Source organism: Periplaneta americana, chromosome 1 (assembly GCF_040183065.1).
Source record: "Periplaneta americana isolate PAMFEO1 chromosome 1, P.americana_PAMFEO1_priV1, whole genome shotgun sequence".
Classification (NCBI taxonomy): Eukaryota; Metazoa; Arthropoda; class Insecta; order Blattodea; family Blattidae; genus Periplaneta; species Periplaneta americana.
Genome location: NC_091117.1, coordinates 96,900,842 through 96,913,726, shown reverse-complemented (window position 1 = coordinate 96,913,726; position 12,885 = coordinate 96,900,842). Strand labels below are relative to the sequence as shown.

The 12,885-nt window shown below is 34.4% G+C and overlaps 1 protein-coding gene across 1 annotated transcript in view; it reads left to right on the top strand.

The window, feature by feature from the left end:
- Nucleotides 1-12,405, top strand: part of LOC138698485 (membrane-bound alkaline phosphatase-like) — a 101,420-nt gene extending 89,015 nt beyond the window's left edge. The window contains exons 6-10 of the mRNA XM_069824448.1: nucleotides 5,328-5,529; nucleotides 6,532-6,666; nucleotides 7,124-7,315; nucleotides 8,681-8,785; nucleotides 11,697-12,405. Coding sequence (XP_069680549.1) covers nucleotides 5,328-5,529; nucleotides 6,532-6,666; nucleotides 7,124-7,315; nucleotides 8,681-8,785; nucleotides 11,697-11,902 — 840 coding nt within the window. The 3' untranslated portion in view covers nucleotides 11,903-12,405. The remainder of the gene's footprint in view (nucleotides 1-5,327; nucleotides 5,530-6,531; nucleotides 6,667-7,123; nucleotides 7,316-8,680; nucleotides 8,786-11,696) is intronic.
- The last annotated feature ends 480 nt before the right edge of the window (nucleotides 12,406-12,885 follow it).

The following is a 12,885-nucleotide window of genomic DNA, read 5'->3' as shown; positions in this document are numbered from 1 at the left end:
ATAATGGAGATGGCTTGTACATCATTAATTCAAACAGTACTCACCACCAATAGCTACGTATGTGACATTGAGATATTGTATAACTCTGCCTGAGGATGCCTGAATAGGCGAAAACGTTCGCAATTTTGTAATTCATGTATATAAACTTTATGACTATAAAATAAGTCATTATTTTACGTTGATTTGTCATTGACTGAGTAATAAAATATTATATTGTATTCATTTATAAAGTTGAAATGATTTTGCTCCATTTAACAAATTTGAAATTATTTAAAATTAGTTTAATTAAGTCTAATGTTACATGAAATTTAAGAATATCAACGTACTTTATAAATAATATATACAAGGACATCATTTTATTTTTACTTCAGTTTTTATTGTACCTGAGTTTTTTAATGTACTTCACTCCCATCCCCTCTACTACTAAACTACAATCGTTCGCCACACAAAGCCAAGGCCGCGTGTGCAGTACTGAGTTAGTGAGTATAGTACGTTCCAGAAATATGCTCACGTTTTCCAGTGACGAAAGAGCTTTCAATATTGAATCATATTTTCGCACAGGTACTGTCGTCCGTTTGCATACGTCGCATCCCGGTTTCACCCATCTGCTTCTGTTCGCCCCTCTGTAAAGTCTAGTAGCTGGGCTCTCTTAGCTCTTTTCTGAAATAATAATTTCTGTTAGGAATTGGACGTCTACATAATATAATACAACTGTTTAAAATAACTTAAGTAAAAGGGCCTCGTTAAGTAATTAACTATCATGTGATCCCCCTCCCCTTTCTACGACCTGCGACATAACCACTTGGACGGACAGTAGATAGCATTTCTGAGTAATTTTACCTTTTCGGATCGGGCAGAAGTGAAGATTAAATTTACAGTACGTAAAGTACTCTTTTATAGAGTAGGTACAGAATTATTTCAACATAAGTTACTAGTACGAAGGACAAAACTGGTAATTAGAATTAGGTACAATAGTCTATAGTGCGGTAATATGCACAAAAGAACTGAAGCGTGTGTCGAAATGAACGGCCACCATTTTCTAAAATGTGTTTAAATATGCATATTATGATTATTTTTCAATTTAACTTTATTCTCTATATTGTACGCTAATGTGCTGTAACAGTACAATATACACTGCATAATTAATACGTCCGAATGGATAGCTCAATTCACACTAAGTGTTAATACAGTACTGTATTTTGGTTAAACAAAAACCTAATGAAAATTATCAAACTCAAAATTGCGATATTTCCTAGTTTACATAAATGGATTAACTACTTTTCTTCCCTCCTATAGATACCTAGTAAAGTGATTTGTATTTTACGCCAGTAACTCCAGTCTTGGAAGGGGGAGCAAGCGGTGTTTCCGGCTCTAGACATTTAATCCAAAGATATAGCCAGGTTAATATTAAAAATGTTAGTAAAAATAAAATGATGTCCCTGTACTATTACTACTACTAACCTCCTGGATAAACCATACAGTCAGCGGTTGATACATCAATCGCCAGTACATAAAGGATTAATGAACAATTAAAACACAATATATAAGAAAAAAAAAGTCATTAATGTTTGATTGCCTGCTGATTGATGTTTTCTCGCTGCGAGATCTACCACGAAGAGTGACGGACAATACGGAATGTCGGGTGACCGAAGGTCGGATAATCGAGACTCTACTGTGTGTAAAATGCAATCACAAAACGATATTATGTATTTGAGAGCTAAAATTGTTACAAAGACGTAATTGGTCACAATGCATGCCCCTGGATACGAGATTCGAGAGTCAAATCCGACAAAAGGATTGATTTAAGGGTGATAAAATCCGTGTTGTGGGTCAATTGGCAGGAACATAAAGTGGGGGATTCTTGTCATCAAAGCCGTGTTTTTATGACGATGATATTCTTAAGATTTCGCGTGTCATTTTTTACATTTCGTTTTATTTGTGTTGAATAAAATATAAAATTTTCGCAATAGTGTCACAATGACAGAGCGAATTGGCTCACACTGTAGCGTCTGAGACTCGCATTTGGAAGGTCCTGGGTTCAAACTCCGTGGCCGACCAATCTAACTGGGAGGTTTTCATGGTTTTCCTCAGTTACAAAGGCGAATGTCGAATTACATGTCATGATTCATCACCGTCTCAATCACCAATTTATAATAATAATAATAATAATAATAATAATAATAATAATAATAATAATGGCTTGTTTAACCTGGCAGAGTTAAGGCCATACGGCCTTCTCTAACACTCAACCGTAACAATCAAAATGTAAAGAATTAGTTACATGAATACAAGCCATCTAAAGACAATAGAAACAGGAACTCAACAATAGTAAAAACGGACTGCTGGTATATCCACAGATTCCAAACACGCAATATGATCACAGATATTAAAGTGTGATAAACAACCTTAACAAAAGAAAAAGTCGCTATAAAAGTCTGTCATCGTGTATTAAATCACCACATCGCTTCTACCAAATTTGCTCGGACGCGGAAATCAATTTAAACATTACATAAATATATTATATATTTGTGTATATTATTATTATTATTATTATTATTATTATTATTATTATTATTATTATTATTATTATTATTATGAGTGTGTGTGTATCCAATGCCCACCCACTTCACTTGCGTGATTCGGGTTCCGCATGCTGCGGATAGATGACAGAACTGTGACACATTTTCTAGTTGTACACCACTTCTGCGGGTCACACTGTACATGATGTGTATCTGTGGAGAGTTATGTCGTGTACTAGGGTGGGTGGATGTGTGAGTGTTTGTGTAAATGTAGTGTCTGGAATGAGTGGTGATGATGATGAAGATGAGGAAGAGGAAGGAAGAAGGGGAACCCCGGTGCCGGCACGTAACCTACTCCTGTCGAATAGTACCAAGGGTGTCGCCAGGCTTAACGTCTCCATCCGACGGACGAATCACTATCAACAGTGACATATGCCTTCTCTTCATATGCACTGCGGAGAGATTTGGGATTTAACATGGACATTTGGTGCACAATCTAGTGATTAGAAGTTGTGCACCGCCATCTCTCCTAGTCCCGAGGTTCTGACCTCGCCGGGAATCGAACTCGGGCTGGCTAGTCTGGAGACGACACGCTACTTATTATTATTATTATTATTATTATTATTATTATTATTATTATTATTATTATTATTATTATTTGGCGGATTTTGGGTGGAAGACATTATGGATAGCAAGATGTAATAAAATGATGAACACAATAAAATTATTACTTTAATCCACCGTTAACTCCAAATCAGTGAAATGGACAAACTGTAACATACAAGATGCAATATTTTCCGATTTCGATGAAATTATTTCGCCTTTTCGCCTGATCTTCACACCGTAACTTTACTTTCGGGAAGGAAGTGTTAAATTTACCAAGTATGGTGAAAATGGTTTGCAAAGATTCCTTACTTAGAGTACGGTACCGTTAAATTTCCACTTTTGTGCTGAAATAAGAGGAATTGTTTGACAAACGCTTTTTATATAAACCACTCTTAAATTCCTCTTTTACGTTCATAGGGCCGAAATGAGTGTTCTAAAGGTGTGGTTAGCTATTAACTGGCAGGCAAAAAAAAAAAAAAAAAAAAAAAACTCGTTAAGTCAGTTTTAACGTATGTAAGTAAGAGAAAGTTAAAAGGTTTAAGTATGTAACAAATATTTCCAGGAAAAATTAGATATAATTTGATTTTAAAATAAACTGTGCACTGTTTTTCGTGTTTATTGCGCCAATTAAAACTTTCGTAATAAAACTTAAAATTCTCGAAAATTCGCGTGCAAAATATTATTATAGATGATAGATAGATTTATTGATAGATAGATTTATTGATTTATTGATATAGTTCACAAAAGTACAAAACTTATTAATTTAACAAAAGATCTATATACAAATGTAGTTCTACATAATAAATATACAATTTCCTAAACTAATTAATCTATCGCAAATCTCAATTTATTATAGATGAACTACTACTGTATATTTAACGTGTACATATATATATATATATATATATATATATATATATATATAACCACAACTAAAGTCACTTTTCGCGTTTATCACTAGTACCAAAAGAAGAAAAACTGTTGTGCACATCATAGATTTACGGTACGTAGAAGAATATAATTCCAGAATGAGACAGCTCCAGGGGGTATTTACTTTCCACTTTTCTCCCTCTTTGAATTTTATTTTTCTGTAAGAAATAAGAAACCGTACCACAAAAGCTAACCGAGGCATTTAGTATTACTCATTATAATGGTATATGTTGTGAATAAATACATAAAAAATATTCGTGCACACGTACAGGTGCGCGCGCACGCACACACTCACATACATACACAGACACAGACACATACATACACATGCATAATTGAATCGTGAATTGCAGAAAGCCCACAAGTAGCATTTTCTTTCTAAAATTCAGTTATTCATATGGCTGTAATATTCATACATAGGTCTTTCAAGTACTGCAGAAATTTCACACGTCCAGTGCTCGATGTGTACATTTCACAGTGACAATCAGTTACAATGAATTGCAGGAAACTGCAGGAGCACCACAAATCCAGGGCATGTGAAATTTTTTAGAAACTAAAAAAATGCAATTTGATATTTTTCGTTTTTCATAGGATCAAAGGGATTTGAACAAATATGCTATTCGCACAACTTCGCATTTCTTATGTTTGTGTACTATTTTCAATTTCCTGGCTTAAATATACATTTAAAGTTCTTTATAAGATAAAAAGCAGGCACTTGCCTGCCGACCCGAAGTTGTGCTCTGGCGTGGGTTCAATTCCTACTTGGGCTGGTTACTTGGTTGGGTTCTTTCCGAGGATTTCCTGAACCTTTAGGCGAATGTAAGGTAATCTCTAGTGAATCCTTGGCCTCATCTCTTCAAAAACCATCTCTCTATCACCAATTCCTTCGACGTTAAATACTCTAGTAGTTGATACAGCGTCGTTACATAGCCAACCAAAAAAAAAAAGATAAAAGAATTGTCCTTCGTCTTCTTCACCTAAAAATAGTTTTAAAGAAGTAGAACGATTGTTACTAGTCGTGAATTGCAGAAACCCCGTATGTCCAGGTAATTCAGATTTTTTTCCAGATAATATTAAAGAAAAAAAGATTAAAGTTCATGTATGTTAAACACTAGAACTTATTATTACGCTTTAATAAAAAAAGTTCAAAATAGCAAACAATCAATTTCTTTTTGCTTTCTGAAAAATTAATTGGAATGGACATGTGGATTTTTCTGCAATTCACAATTCAATTACCTTAAGATCTTTGTATGTACTCTAATTTTCTAACAGGTGATACTGGGAGGTGGTCGGAAGCAATTTCGATCTAAAAGCGCCACAGACGAAGAAGGCACAAGAGGCAGTCGAACAGACAATGCTGACTTGATTGCCGAGTGGAAAGCTGACAAAAAAAATCGCAGAGCCAATTACAAGTACGTCTGGAATAAACAGCAGTTACTAGCTGTTGACACCAACAAAACGGAGTTCCTCTTGGGTTAGTGATGTGTCAGATTCTATTCTACACGTACGAAAAGATCTCTTGTAAATTTTAATGTAAGAAGCAAATAATTGCAATACTTTTTAACTGAAACCAAAAAGAGGTATATTACTGTTAATAATAAAATTGAATTATATAAATTGCAGTTAAGGAAAAGTGTAGAACAAGTAGAAACTACCGAATTATTATTTTAGCGGTTAAACTTACATGAGTAGAAAACTATGATTAAATTCATGGTTAATTAGAAAATTAAATTGGAAGTTTAAGTAGTCTTACAACATGCCGCTGACACATTACTCTTTCTTCTCGTACCACAGATGTAAGAGGTCAACGAACTCAGATTTGTCTCCATGTGTGAACAACATTCCACCTCCCTCTCTGGCTACAACGTTGCAATCTGTTTGCTTCGTTCAGTGGCTTGAAAGTAGTGGTTTTTAATTAAATTTAAGCGAAAACCGTCCACTCTATTGAAATATGATAGAGAGATAAATTATTCTTCATTAGATTTTCTATCGATATGGACAAAAATCATGATCCTACTCGCAATAGTTACCGAATAAGAGATTGTTTAACATTTGGAAAAAAACTTCTTTTTTTTTTTTTTTTTTCAAAAAACTATGAACTTTCCACCAATATATTATAATTCGTTGTTACATACAGCATGAGCTATTCGCTCTGGAAATCTGGAAGGCTATTTCATTTCCACTCTATATACATAGGCCTACGTTTTTCCACAAAATTACTTTTCAAAGTTTGTGTAATATTTCGATTGCATTATGAAGATATCATTTGAATTAACGCAACCAAACTAGCCATAACTTTCTTTAAATAAGAAAAAATAAACTTAAGTTAATTTAATTTAATTTTTTTGGTGAAATATCAGAGTACAACTAGAAAAACAGTGACAGTTTTAGTATGTGTAGATAGTTTTAAAATAAAATAGTTAAATAATCAGTTAATGTTAATTAAAGATGCTAACAGTCGCCTTCATGAATCCAGGGCTATTCAACAGAGATCACTTGCCATATCGGATGCATGATTCTTCAGGAGTAGTGCCATCACTTGAAGAAATGACTCGAGTTGCTATCAGGACCTTGAGCAAAGATCCGGAGGGATATTTTCTTTTCATTGAAGGTAAGTGAACACATTGAAACTCTCTGAAGTTTATTATTATTATTATTATTATTATTATTATTATTATTATTATTATTACGAAGTAATTACTATTAAACGTTTTTCCCGCTGAGGAATTGAAGATGTCTTATTAAACAATTTACGAATATCTTAATAATACTTAATTTTCAAGTGTCCTAGTTTTGTTGTACATGTATTAATGAACTCTCAGAGGCAAGATAGATTGTTTAGTACAAATGTAAACAAAAGTATTTACCCCATACTCATTGATCGCTGAAAAATATTAAAAAAAGCAAATTTCTACTTTGGCCAATGGTCATTGGTTGAGCATTGCCGGTGAACGTAAGGGCATTCTTGTTAAATTATATCCACTGAAAACATAAGTTAAAAGTTAAAGTTCTTCTTTGAACAACTATTATAATAGTAAACTCTATTAACAATGAGATATTCAAAACAGGCGGACGTATTGACCACGCTCACCATTCCACGAAAGCACATCTGGCGTTGGATGAGACTGTAGAATTTTCCAAAGCAATTCAAGCAGCTGTTGATATCACGGACGAAGACGAGACTTTGATAGTAGTTACAGCTGATCACGCCCACACCATGAGCTTCAGTGGCTATCCAAAACGCGGTAATTCTATATTCGGTAAGTGCCTATAGTATGTATTTGATTTAGAACCTAACCCTGTTCTATGCTTGACACACCTTTCAGCCTGACTGGCAACCGCTAATCCTCTAATCCTCAAATAAAACTTTTCAATCTTCATTTTCTGCCCCCACGTACAAAGGAAAGCAACGCGTCTGGAGTTTAAACATTCCGCCTTTCTAGATACTTCGACAAGTAATTTTATTATATCTCGTCTAAACCAGTAAAGTCCAAAGTATGGCACAGAGTACATTATAAAGACGAGGACACTAAGAAAACGTACTTCCTCTCTGCTTAGCATTAGACCTCACCTCATATAAGACATTAAGAACATTTTTAATCGATTAAGAAAAAGTGTTTCCTCTCTGCTTAGCATTGGATACCCAATTCTAGACAATGTTTCAGGAACAACACGTATGAGCCATTTTTTATTGACTCAAGGAGAGCATTTTCTCCCCGGATAACTTTAGAACCAATATTCCAGATAAGGCTTCAGGAAAAAACATTTGTGAGTTAATTTATTCATCAATGAAACATAGCCAACTGACTCGCTCTCCTAATTCATACCATTAATTTAGTTGTTTTCCGTAAATTTCACATGGCGTTGAGATAAATTTCGGAATTAGCTTGAGAAGAATTGAAACACGAATCTGTTTATCTAGGATTCTTTACATTTTGGCCTTTCCTAAATTAAAGCATTGGCGTCTACTCGCCTATGGTGGCTCTTATCTTCGGTCACGAGAAATAAAATTTATTTAGTTTTCTGGTTCGATTACTAAATTCAATAGATGAATGAATATTGTAGATTATTCTGTGCAAGTATTGAGTGGCGGAAAGTAAAGTCACATGTTTATTACTTTATAATATTCGTACTACACAACAGTAAAAAAAAAAATATACCTCCTTTGGTCTGGTTCTTCTGTAGGATTATCCGTAACTCTTTATGAATGGTTCACAAAACCAATCTCGGAATTTGGAGATGTGTGGAGATGAATGATAGAATCCTTGGTGTGTATGTAATAGCCTGAATTGTAGTTCATCCTGAGACAGGATATTGGATTGCTTCTGGCATAAGATGAGCTGGGGATGGATTCTGATCCTGAGACTCGAACAGACATGCTTGCCGCTTTTCAGTTCGCTCCCGATTCTGTATACCAGGTCGCCAGAGGCCCAGTTTAGCTCCGTCAACTGAAATAGGATAAATGAAGGAACGAGAATAGGCATGCCGATCTCTCACGAGATTCGTCAAATGACTGATTCAGCTACTGTTGAATCTATCTAGAGAAAAATATCTTATTTTTTTAAATATGAGAAACTTCACACCTATTGCTTGCTTATTCATATAGGAAGTATTTATTTTTACAGGAATTGCTGGTATTTCTGGGATTGATGGGCTTCCATATGCAACTCTCAACTACGCGAATGGAAAAGGTTACAACCCAAGATATGATCTTTCCAAAGACAATATGCGTAAGTAATCAAGGCGCCTTGTACCTGAGGAGTTCTCTCCTCTAATTTTAAGAAGTTATTTTTCATTTTACACGCGAGGGAGATACAGTGTTTTGTAAAGTCTTAAGATCGCCTTTGGTTTTGTAGCTTGGCGACTGGGATAAGTGATCAACTTCTGGCCGTTGTATTTTCAGAAAGAGAAAAATCTGTGTAATTTGCATAGGGCCAGGAAAGAGAAACACGCAGCCAAATTTATATTTTACTGAAGGGACACAAATAAAAGTGGTAAATATTGTTGCTTGTAAGTGATTTCTACCATATTATTCCTGACTATATGTTGAAATAAAATTATTTAAGAATAAACCTGCAAATTGTCTGGTCTGTATGTAACATTTAAAGACTCTCACTCATATGCTGATCTTCGAAAATCATAGCTTGAATGTTTTTCATTAGGATAGTTTTGCAGACTATGCTCTAATTTTGTTCATAAAAATATAGTGATTTAACTTCATATACCTATGTTCGAAATGTAACGGTTAGAAAGTTATTGATGGGCGAACTTTTAATTGGAGAGAGGCATTTATAGACGTATTTCAAGTTTTAGAACATTGTGATATGATACATAATCTTTTGTTCCAAGTTTATTTCATAATTAAGTACAAACTCGGTAAGAAAATGAAATAATTACTTAAAATGTTGCCCTTCTTATGGATTTCAAGAATTGTAAATTCATATCAGGTACCGGTACCGGTTGTCTTTCCGACCTCAATGAAACATCTGGTAGCTCTCCAGTTTCAGATAACATCCGGTAAATAAGGAAAAACTCAGTTAGATGGAATTCTTAGATTGGATAATCGTCGTCCGTATTCCTCAACAGCACCAATCCATTGCCATCATAAAATCCGTAAACAAAAAGCATGTCTACATATTCACTATGCGAATACACGAATTAAATGTCAAGTGAACATGTACTCAGTTGTGTATGTTGCGCAGGCGTTGCGATGGCCAATGTGCAAAAGATCTGGCGTAAGACGTCAAGTATATTAGTACACGGAACTGCAGGACGTTCCAGTAATTCTCCCCAACCGCTACAGGCCTACATCGGACATAGTTATATCAGGTTAAATCGATGTAGGTTAACCCAAACTGCATTATCGTGAAATATTTTACATTTCTCCTGTTTGGAAAATTAAATGACGAAAACTAAGTCTAATTTTAATTAGTATAATTAATATAGTGGTAATTTTTACAATACTGTAATTAAAGCTAATTTGCAGAATCATTTACAATAATGAAGTAGGTATTAAATTACGTTTATGTGAACTAACAAAAGTTGAATGTAATTTAAATAATTTAAAGTATTTACGAGTATATTACAAGATCGTGTTTTAACTCCAGTAATGTGATTTTAATAAAATATCAGCATTTTAGTTATGTTGCTCAGACTGTTAACGGCTTTTCGTTACATTTTAAAACTAGATGCTACGTCAAGAAAAGCTTGGTTATTTTATTTTGAAAGAAAAAAAAACGAGGTATATGTTTCATATCTGACTTTTCACTTGTAATGCTTGGTTATACGGACGCCATTTTATACGCTATGTTTCGGGTTAATAAGTATAGTAGTATAGAGATGCATATTTGGCGGGACATGCTAAGCATTTTAGCTAAAGTAATTTTTTATTCACCCGTAATGGTATGAGTTTCTTGCGTTTGTGCCGTCCAACTAAACCGGTTCCATCATCCACTATATCGCGTATTCTTCTCCAGCCATCAAATCCGTATATAATTTTTTTGGTGATGTTCTTCTGTATCTCACAGATCTACAGTAGTCGTAATATACCTGTAAGTGAAGATGGGAAGTACCTGCGGGTGTTCGGACCTGTGATGTAGATTTATGTATCGTCTTGAATCCACCACCACTGCTATCTACCAATCTTTGGACAAACCACGAGGAACACACACCATGGCGGACGATCAATTCGACATCACGCAAACACTAGTGGCGCCTTATTTTAAAGACAGATATGATAATGAAAAGGGAATTGTGGAGACTGTTCGTGTATTGATTAAGGTAAAATAGGACAATTCCTAGAAAAACTCTCACAACTTTGGCTTTATCCATCATGGATGTTTGAATTCATGTCTTTGGCCGTGGAAAGCCAGTGTTTTGCCAACTGTGCTACCAAGACTGTTCTTCTAATCTGTAACTTCTCGTTATATTTTAACATGAATTGCTACATAAAGAAAAAATCATTATTCCAGTAAAATCCATAAAAATCTGTTCTTTTCATGTCTACAGGTAGTTTTTCACTTGTACTGCTTGGTGTGTACGGAAATCAGTTTAATACAGCTTTTTTTTTTCAGATTTAATGTTGGAGAATTAAAGAGTATGTTCTCCAAAGGTATAGGTATAAAAAGTTATCATACAAAATGCTTGCAGTGGCATATTCCCAACATTTTGAAAGGGAAAGCAAACAATAATTGCTAGATTATTTTCTTAACAGTCAAACTTTGGATATGGTTATGTAAAGTTAAACGATGTCGAATAACCAAGAAATACGTCACGGAAATATTAAACATAATCTGAAACACCCTGTATAATAAGTTAAGAATTGTTGCCCTCCCCTTCATTGCAATGCCTCTACATTGAATTTACCGTAAGTCGCTAGCTGTACTCGCTGCACATACGCCATAAATAGGCTGTCTTGTCTAGAACTGCGTTACATGTACAGTATAATACTGGGAACCGCAAGAAGTTCTAATTTCTTTCGCTCGATTATTTTCTTGATACTCAAACTTTGTGTCTAGTTACGTAAAGTTGAATCGATGCCGAATAAACCAAGTATACGTCGCTGCAATATTGAACATTAATCTGAAACGCCCTGTATAATGGGCCAGGGATTATTGAACGTGCTGTGTTCGTGGTTTGCAGGTGACGCCAACTACCGGTTCCCTGCGACGGCGCCTCTGAGCAGCGAGACGCACGGAGGAGACGACGTCGCAGTGTTCGCGCGGGGGCCGTGGAGCCATCTGTTCTCCGGGAGTTTCGAGCAGAACTACATTCCGCACGCTATGGCCTATGCTTCTTGTGTTGGAAGTGGCTATACTCTTTGCAAAGAAAAACAACTGCTCACCTGAGTGTTCTCACAGTCTAGTATAGCCTATACAGTCACGAAGCTTGAGTTGTGAGGTTGCTAGAAACAATAGACTGTGCTGGTACTATTTCACATTGTTTGTAATGAGGCGATATTAGCGATCCTAGTGGTTAGCAACTATCTATGGATGCATATTTAGTACGTATTGAGCTTTGTGACTGTATATACTAGACTGTGGTGTTCTGGTAATTAACAACGAAAGAAAGTTTTCTCTAAAAAGACTTTCAAGACAAAATTCACTGATTGAATTCATTGTACCTGTACTTATATTTCATGCAAAATTAAAATAAAATAGGCTTTTAAATTTACTCATCCATCATGTAACATGAAAAATTGTATATGCCATTAGCATTTTGTGCAAGTTTCAAGTTGCCTGCAAAATCAAAAGTGCGTCACCAGAAAATTACTTGAAAAGTTTAGATAACAGGACAGTGTTATGCAATAATAATAATAATAATAATAATAATAATAATAATAATAATAATAATATTATTATTATTATCACTATTATTATTATTATTATTATTATTATTATTATTATTATTATTATTATTATTATTATGCTAATATACCTACTTACATTAATAAATCTTTAAACCTGACTTAAACAGAATATCGTCGCTTAATAGCTTGTGAACTACACTTTTAATGTCTTTCAGTAACGCTCCCAACTTGTCGGTACTTGCTCTCAACGTTTTCCAAATAAACTATATGTGAATTTAAATTCTAAACTTCATTTATATTATTTATTAATATCACTGTTATTTATATTGACATACAGCAAGGAAATTATTTCAGTGTAAAAACTTCACAATGTCCTACTGCATGTAATTAATTGGGAGTATAATATTTTTTTCAACATTTGTGTACCAATGGTCCCAATAAATAATAATGCTTGAACAATGAAAGAGTAGAGTATATTACTTTAAAATAATCAGTACCTACTACGTAAAGTGAAATACTTTT